At 50.8% G+C, this 8,917-nt stretch overlaps 1 protein-coding gene across 2 annotated transcripts in view; it reads right to left on the reverse strand.

The window, feature by feature from the left end:
- LOC113204501 (monocarboxylate transporter 10) overlaps positions 1 to 5,394 on the reverse strand; it is a gene marked incomplete at its 3' end in the record, with an annotated part of 28,026 nt that extends 22,632 nt beyond the window's left edge. The window contains 1 exon segment of one of the 2 annotated variants that reach the window (XM_026419686.2): positions 4,851 to 5,394. Coding sequence is in view for 1 of the 2 variants with exons in the window: in XM_026419685.2 (XP_026275470.1) it covers positions 2,451 to 2,505 (55 nt within the window). 2 annotated transcript variants of the gene reach the window in all.
- Between the last annotated feature and the right edge of the window lie 3,523 nt (positions 5,395 to 8,917).

An 8,917-nucleotide genomic window follows, 5' to 3' on the forward strand; every position in this document is an offset into this window, starting at 1 on the left:
TGTCCCGTGCTCATAAGCATTATTTTTATCGCCTTCTTCTCTCCTTATCTTAATCGTGTTCCCAAAATGAAAGTGCATCAGTTGGCGTAGCGTGGCGACGTTTTGAAGATTTTCCTGCTCCCCAACATCGGCACGTCAGTGCTTGAACTCGACCACGCATTTCTTTACGGATGTGCCAACTAACGTGCCTCATCCAGTTGCGGGACGCAATGTGCGGTCTGTTCGATAATTGCCTTAACCGACATTTAAGATCCCCTTTGCCCCTATGACACAAGAATAAAAATAGAGAATCATCAGAGCCACATTGTTATCTTTCAGTATCGGCAACAGCCGCGCAGTGCCCCTGTTTCGATAGCGCCAGCGCCTTAGCTATGCTCACCGCGCCCTCTTTGTATAAGGGCTGTCAAAGGGGGGAGAGGGAAAGGTATGGTGGCAAACACGATGTACATTAATTTTCCGAAATCGTAAAAAAGTAAAAGGAGTCTGAAAAGGGCGCCATGCGAACCGTGACCCCGTTGCGATCAGTGGCGGTGCCTCGTATATAAATATACTAAAGAGCAAAGGTCAGAACATTGGAGCGGAAGACAGCGCAGTCATGCTGCGAGAAAAGGGAGAACGATAGCAGCTTTAGATGTTTTACTTATAATGAGAAGGACAGATACACACGCGTCTTGGAAAGATTCAAGTTTTTGCGGTCTCGCCCCCTCTTCCTTCCATCTGTCTTTCTCCCATGAGCAAAACCGTCTCTCTCGCACAGCCCAGTCCGCCACCGGGACCGGGATCGGGACAGCGCAACTATAGCTGTTATCGCGGTGGCCTGTTGCCATGGGCCGCGCCTTACGGGCCTGTTGGCCGACCTCAACGTTTGTTTACAAATTCAGTTTGTTGTTTCTCATTGTTTATTTTTGCTTCATTATTTTTCGTATGACAATAAGCAACCCCGATTTGCTAATAAGAGCGGTGGACTGCCAGTTCGGATTGGTGTTGAGATTGTTGTTGAACTGATGAAACAGTTTCGGAAGGCGTCCAAGCGAACAACGCCGCGCGTCGTCTCGCGCGTCGCCGTCGCCCCGCGTCCACCAGGACACTACAGAAAGTGGCACATATTGACACAGGGTGGCCATCTATATACATCGGAGCCTCAGTCGGGGCGACCGAACAGGAGCGCGGGTGGGTTGCCTGTGCGGTACTAGCCGCAAGGCACCATGCATCGGTAGTGCCCGCCCGTAGTCAACCCCACGCGCGTGCGTTCCTGTTCGCAAGAGGATGGAAGGAAACAAGGAAAGCTAGGCGAGGCCCCCGCCACCCTAAGCACCATTCACATGCCACGGAGTCAGTGTCAAGGCCGAGCGCGACATAGGCGAAGAGGAGCAGGGACCAGGAATATCGACCCCACAAACAACAATGTGAAGTCGAAAAGGGGATGACGGGGTGTGGGCGCAGGGTGGCTGGCAAGGGGACCTTGTTAGCGCCGACACCGGCCTTAATCAGGGTTGCGTCACGGAGCTCGCAGCTTCACTTGTTGAAGGGTAGGGATCCCTTTCGCTCACACGAGTACACTGTATTTGGACGAGTTTTTCAGACGCCTGTTCAAATTTTATCTTAAGTGTCGTTTGGGACAAATTTGTGAGCGAAAATGCATGTTTTCGTCCGTATACTTAAATGCAGAAATATATTTCAAATCAACGCAAAACAAAACCTGTTTAACTTTGTTCGAGTAAAACATACAAATCCAGGCAATGAGTAGGCGATCCGCCCATACATCTGCAGGCAGCACGGTAAAAACGACGTCCTGGTTTTTATGACGTTTGGAAAACCATGACGTTTCCCATGCATTTCTTACATAAGACGTCATGGTTTTTCCAAAACGTCTTGAAAACGCCTTTCATGACGTTTCGTGCTAAGAACAAGGTGAAAATCCAGCGAGCAATACCCAACCGCTGAGAAAACTGCACTTGTAGTTACGAACGAGTTGCATGATGGACAAGAACTTTGTATCTCTCCTCTAACGTCGGCAGCATGGACAGACCCGGTCAACTGTAGTTTACTGGAAACCGTTTGCAGCGACAATGATTCACGGAGCAGCACTTGCACGTGCTCGTCCGCCTCACGGCCTGTCTGATCTCTGAACAACTCCTAACAGCTGTGGACAGCTGTGGACAGCGATGAAGTCTGGCCTCAAAGTCTCCTTATACACGTTTCAGGAACCACATACAACCGTAACAAACACGCATTAATTTCGTTTGGAAAAAGAAAACAACCTAATTTTACTCTTAACTCACAGAATTAACGAAAATTTCCCCATTCATCATAATGATTACAGAACTAGTTCACAATTGGTGCATACAATTTCCATAGCGAAATGAAAACATTCCTGTCCACACATACACACACGCGCACAACCTTCGTATTGTGGCGCTGACACATGATGGCAGCTGGCCTGGCCATACCTATCGACGGCGAGACCATCCGATCGGACGTCACACCAGCCCCTTTGGACTCCATGTCGTCGGAGATGTCCGCAACAGGTGCACGCACGCGCGTGCGCGCACACACACACACGCACTTGGGAGAACTCGGCACACGGCACACGCGGCCGGCACACGGCTGCGGCAAGGCGAGCACACTGATCACCGATCACCACTGAGCCCGTCGTGGGCGCGGAGGCGACGCGTGGCTGGCCTGTGCAAACCGCTGCGACACGCGCAGACACCCGACAGGTGCACACACGTGGCGCCGGCCGGGCCTACACGTGTGTGCACCTAAAAGTGGTGCACATTGCGAAACCCACCAACGACACCAACAGTCATGACGATGCTTATCGCCTTTACTATGTAGGTAAACTTATCAGTGTTGTTATTTCCTTCGATGAATCCTATCATACTGCACGTTGTCAATGCCAAATATAAAACGCCATAATAATCGTCATCGTAAATGTAAGTTGCTAATTTAAACCAGGATTTTAATTTCAACAATTTTCTGGAAACGCAAGTGTGTGAATGTCGCTCACTAGAGGGGTAAAGGCGAAGGTAAAGGTGTGAGTTTTCTAGGAAAAATTCACACGTTTACCCCCATAAGTGTACGAATGGATATTCACACACCTGCGAGCGACATTCACACACTTGCGTTTCCAGTGTAAACCTGATATTTGGTGAGGATACCCTGCCACGCCGAGTGTAGAACTGTCTCAGATTTGAGACAACCCTCCTATCTTTTCCTATGGTAAAGGGAAAGGGTAGGCAATAATCTCCCAAGTGTTAGTATATAGTCTTGGTTGGTTGTACTGTCTTCATACTTTGAGTGGCAGGGTAAATATTCAAATTGATTATTTTCCGATAAAACACCTAACCGCACCGAACCCAATTATATTTTCTCGAATGATTAGATTCTTGGCACACAATTCTTCGTGATTTTGTAAGCAAGTCTTCGGGTCTTTGAATCTAGTTATCGTTATACCGCCTGCTTCTTTTCAACCCTCACACACTCTTGAACTGACTGAGATGGCTAAACGTACCGTTCACGCGCGGTCGCCGAAGTATGATACACGTCATAAGTCATGACACTTTTCAATAAATTTTACTTCTACTGGGGACAGTTTTGGAATATAGTTTCGGCATTTTCTTAGTCCGCTTCAAATACCGATGGTCAGATGACGCCTAATCACTTCCCGTATGGTCGCTGCAATAATCGTTGACCCAACAGGCAAGCAGTGGTGGGCAGTGGAGTGGGGCAAGGCAGGGCGGGGCGGTCTGTGTATGCAGCGCGAAGACCGCCCAAGGCAGACAACACCACCGATAGATGAATAGATTATCGCTGCTGGAGGACGCTGGTGGAACATCCGTCTTATGAAAGCGCCTCCGGCACCGGGGCATCCTCTGAAATAGCGCCTGATTTGTGCAAAGCCGTCACCTCGCAGTCGCCGTTAAAAACATTCTGTTGTCTTTATGTGCATACCAACATCGCTGTCGAGCTACAATGTCATGGACGGCGGGAACTGTTCTGGACACTGTCAGTCGGAGAGTATGGGAACTACCAATATCAAGCGCACAGCTCGTGTTTTTGTTGGGTTTTTTTGCTTTGAACAGCAGGAAGTAGCAATAATGTCAAGTGATACTATACTACTGCAGGGCTTTTTTCAAACGCTTAACCAAATATTTGCCCATAAATATGCCGCATTAATCGAGCACAAACAACTGTACATTGATCCCCACACATTTCAGACCTGAAACTCGTTTCTCGTGCTTAAATCGGTCAGAAAAATGTGGAAATGCATATGCAGGTGTATCATGATCTTTTATGTCTTCAAAACACGTGGTGTTTGACTGACCAGAGGTATGTATATTGTTGTCTTTTATTTATAGCCGGCCGCCTTTTATCTCAGCCCCTCCCTCTATCTCTCTATGCTCTCGGATCCTCGTCCCACTCCCTTCCGCGCATTATCCCAAACAGTCATCACATTATAACAGATTATTGGCTGGCGGAATTTTTCCGAGGTCCCTCCTATACGGATTGTGGCACGATAGCACGATATTACATCAGGGCGGCGCTTATCACATGACCGCCCTCACCCCCCCCCCCCCCCCCCCCCAAACCTCCTCCTCTTTCCCTTCTCCACATGTATCCCCGCGGCCCTCCCCGCCGGCCCCTGCAAAGTTTCCTGCAAGATGTAAATGAACGGGCGAGCGAAACATGAAATTGGTGCAGAAAAACAGCACCAAAGGCAGCGCAGACATTAGCCGTAAGAGAGTCCTAGATTTACTGAGAATTGCGATTCGATGTATACCACAAATGGGTCAGAACTAGAAACGGTCTTTGTTACTCCAAGAAATTAACATCGTAACAGCCCTTACCTCTGTCTGGAATGGTCGTTTTGATGTCAGTTCGGCAGGGTGACAAGCCGGATGCAACTAAAGATGTATTTCAAAAAAATTCCACTCTACCCCTTTCTCACTCAATTTTCTTCGAAATAGGTGGCCTCACGCGTACCCAAAACAAGTCCCTCTCAACAAAGTCAGGCAGCTGATAGTTTTGTCAATGACAGAGGCATCTTCACAAACGACACCTCCAGGAACGTCGTAAAGAGATAGGACAAATATGGGAAACGAAACTAATGCAGCTGGTTGTGGTCTTCCTTGGCACCGTCACGTAAGTCTTCCGGGACGCACTTTGCGCGTGTACGCCACAGCGACCCCGAGCACTAGAGCGAGAGAAGACCTCCTCGACGCGGACCTCCTCGACGGGGCGACGCGCGGCCGGCACGTTTGACGCGTTTGACGCGGAGCGGCGGGGCGGCGAGGCGCAACAAGTGTGACCTATCACTCGCGCGCCTCCGATCGGAATAAAATTGAATCCAGAAGAGAGGAGCTCGCGCGCCACACTGCTCGTGGATCCGAGACAGCCGGGCCGAGCGGCCGGCGGCCGGCCGCGGGGGTGGGGTGGCAGGGCAGGACCGGGCGCGACGCGGCCGCGACCAGAGCGCGCGGCTCTGGCCTGCGCGGCCGCTCTTTGACCGCTCGCGCTGGCCGGACCGACCCGCTCCGTCTCCCGAGACGACATGCGCCACGAGCCCGACCGTCCACCCGTCGCTGCGTCCTGTCCGACAAAAATATCGCTTCATGATGTCTGTTTACAGCACCACACGATAATCGTTGTCATACCTTTTAGAAAGGGACATCGAATAATTATTTCGCACGATTACTGGTCGGCCTTACAAAAGGGGAGAACGGGGTAGAACTAGAACAGTACTCTACTCAAATGAAAAATTCATGAGCGTGTTTACGTCTGGTGACCCAGTGTTTTCGTCGGTTTTCGCGCGTCTTTCATTTAGATGTGGCGCTGGCATTGAGTTAACGTTAGCTGAGACCTTCTCTATTGTCAAATACCGCAATTGCAATACAATATTTAAAGTAACAGTCAAAAATAAATTTTACGCTCTTCTTTACGGTGTATGGTACGAAAGTAGTCCGTTCTAAACTGTTAAAATTCATTGTAAACCGAGCGCACAGAATTTAACACCATACCACCGTTATTCCAATTAACAGTTTAAAACGGTTGTTCAATCTGTAGATAAATTTTTACAGTGGATGCTTTTTTCAAATATTTTTTTAATGTTTTGTCTGCTGATGCAGCCCGAACATGACTAACTAATTAGGTATACTGTCTAGTTTTGGAGGTATACACTTTTTAAAAACTGAAAACACGGGCAAAAAGTCAACAGCCAGCAGGCTAAGGGCACAACTGTAAAACATGAAAAGGTGATGAAGAAAAAAATAAAAAGAGGGCGAGAAACAAGGAGGGAGAGCGGAATTAAAACGCCACTCACCATCATCCGAAGGTAAGTCACTTTCAAAGACAACAGCTGAGAGTCGTTTTTGGCGCGAAAGTGACGTCACACAATCGGCGCAGGAGGGAGGCCACACCAGCTCACGTCACATCCGGGTGTTCCCGCGCCTCCCGTTCAGCAACGGGTAACAGTGTGACGGCGCGGCGCAGAGCCCGCAGAGCGCAGGTGTGAGCGAGAGTGCTCCGCGGCGGGGACCGAAAGCCCCTGTGAGGCGGGCGATAGGCAGCCCGGTCGGCAGCCGTGCGCCGGGGGCAGCCCGCCCGCCTCTGACAACCCTCTCCCCTCGCCCACCCCGGCCCATCCGATCGCCGTCTCCCTTCGGAGGGAGAGAGGGGGAGAGACTGGACAGACAGAGCCTGTGGGAAATTATGCAGGGCATTATATATTTCATTGCCCTTTCTCCAATAAGTAAATTAAAGGTAACATGTGTGGGTGTTTAATCCGAGATGTACGCCTACTCTTCCTTACGGCCTCGTCCTCGGGCAAAATCAGAAGCGCACGGCGATAACGCAACACAACAGAGAGAACGCTGCTGCCAGCGACCTGGGCACTGGGCAGCACCCCCCCCCCCACACACACACACACACTTGTTTTGGCCAAGGCCGGCAACCGAAACGAACCATTTTTCTGCGACTGTTGGTCGCACAGAATATCTCGCCATGACAGCACGACACCCCCCCCCCCAGTCTCACCCTTACTCGTCCCCTCACTTATCGGACATCAGCGCCCCAATATTGACCGGCGGCGCCTACTTCTGTCCTCTGCAGTATCACCAGCTAATAGGCCCCGTGGGAAATCTGCGCAGTGATCAGCGAATCATCGGCCACCAATCCCGCAACCCTAGGACAAGTCGCGCGCCCGCCACGTCGATAGCTACGTCGCACCCGTGCAATATAAGACTGCATAAACATCATAGGAACTGGTTCAAGGAGCCGCAGTGCGAGCGACGGCGGCGGGGTCCGGGGTCGGGGACCGTGTCAAATGGGCTGCCTACACTCCGGGCGCCGAGCGGGACGGCGTCAACGAGCCCCGACCTGCCGCAACCGCGCGCAGAGGTCCACCACTGCTGGTTATTGCCCCCCCCCCCCCCCGGTCCGTCTCCATCCACGCCACCGCATCTCTCTCTCTCATAGGCTAATGCGCAGACGCCCGACGAATGGGCGAATTTCGTCGTAAGTTACGGTGAAATTCACTGTAATTATACTTGAACTTCAGATTTACGGCGGTTTTCATTGTAGGGTACGGTGATCTGTATCAGTCACCTTGGCTTTCAGTGATATTTACCTTAGTGAAAGTGCACCGTAACTCACAGTGATGCAGGTTTCACCATAACGTTACGCAGAAATTCACTGTTAATTTTTAGCACCGTGGCAGTTGTTGGTGTAGCAGCGTTAACAGAATTCTTACGCTTCCCCCATACGGCAGCGATCTCCCCTTTTCCGTCTCCAAACGATAGGAAAGGTTGCTGGCAGAATACCCAAATATGTTGGCCGGAAGGGCTGCCCCTTCCACCATCACTCTTGTGTCCTTGTACATCAAGGCAACACTGTTGGTGCGGGAGTTTCTGCCTGCTGGTTCGTTTGTGCGCGCGCGCACACGCACGCACACACACACACACACACACACACCACACACTGCGACAGTCGATGCGGCAAGATTACCATAACCAATGACCAAGAAAGTAACGTGGTGCGTAGCGCAATGTTCTGCCGAGCTGCACGCTGTGCTCTCCTCATTCTCCCTCACTTTGTTATATTAGGCAGCAAGCAGGTAATTAGTTGTCCCACATTCCTCCCGGCTAATCTAACAAGTACTGTAGAGCCTCATAATTGCACGCGACAATTTTTAGGCGCCGAAAAAAAAGGTGGGGGTCTCACAAGCACTCGGACGACCTTCGCGTTGTCGCAGTAGGCGGGCAATCGGCCTTCCACACATCTTTCCCCTTCCCCTCTTCAGGGTCTTTATACTGTCCCTGCCAACTGATTCAACAAAATTATCGCACACGAAAACACTGTTGACATAGTTTCGATTTTGCAGTTTTTTTCGTCGCCTACTTCTAATAAAGCTGAACATTTCAAAAGAATCTCGTGGGATTAGAAATTTGGAAGCGGGACAGGGTTGTGGACAGCTCGGTGGCCTGGACAGTGAGTAGTTGCCGAACGTGACTGCTTGTTCATAGGCTGCTTGTTTTCCCAGAGAGCTGACAATGGCATACGCTGGCAAGAATTATTTCCTATACAGTTCACAGCCCGTTTCCGGTACAGCCCCTTCCCCTTAGCAGCCCCATAGAGCCGCCCCACGCCATCCCTTCCCACACACGCCCCCAGCCTCTGCTCCTCAAGCTCCTCCCCCTCCTCCCCTCTCCCATTTCCTCTGATTCGTAAAACTATACCCTCCCTTGCGACTTCGGAGAAAAGTCGAGTCGGCGGGTCTCGTCTTATATTCAGAAGTGAGTGAGGAGCCTGCAGCCCTCCTCTTCAAAGCATCCACCCCAACAACACGACAGACTCAAAACTTTACGAGAACGTTTTTCTGGCAGTGCACAAGGCAAAGCAGCAGGTGCCCCCCCCCCCC

Source organism: Frankliniella occidentalis, unplaced genomic scaffold, assembly GCF_000697945.3.
Source record: "Frankliniella occidentalis isolate FOCC.00 unplaced genomic scaffold, Focc_3.1 Scaffold21, whole genome shotgun sequence".
Classification (NCBI taxonomy): domain Eukaryota; kingdom Metazoa; phylum Arthropoda; class Insecta; order Thysanoptera; family Thripidae; genus Frankliniella; species Frankliniella occidentalis.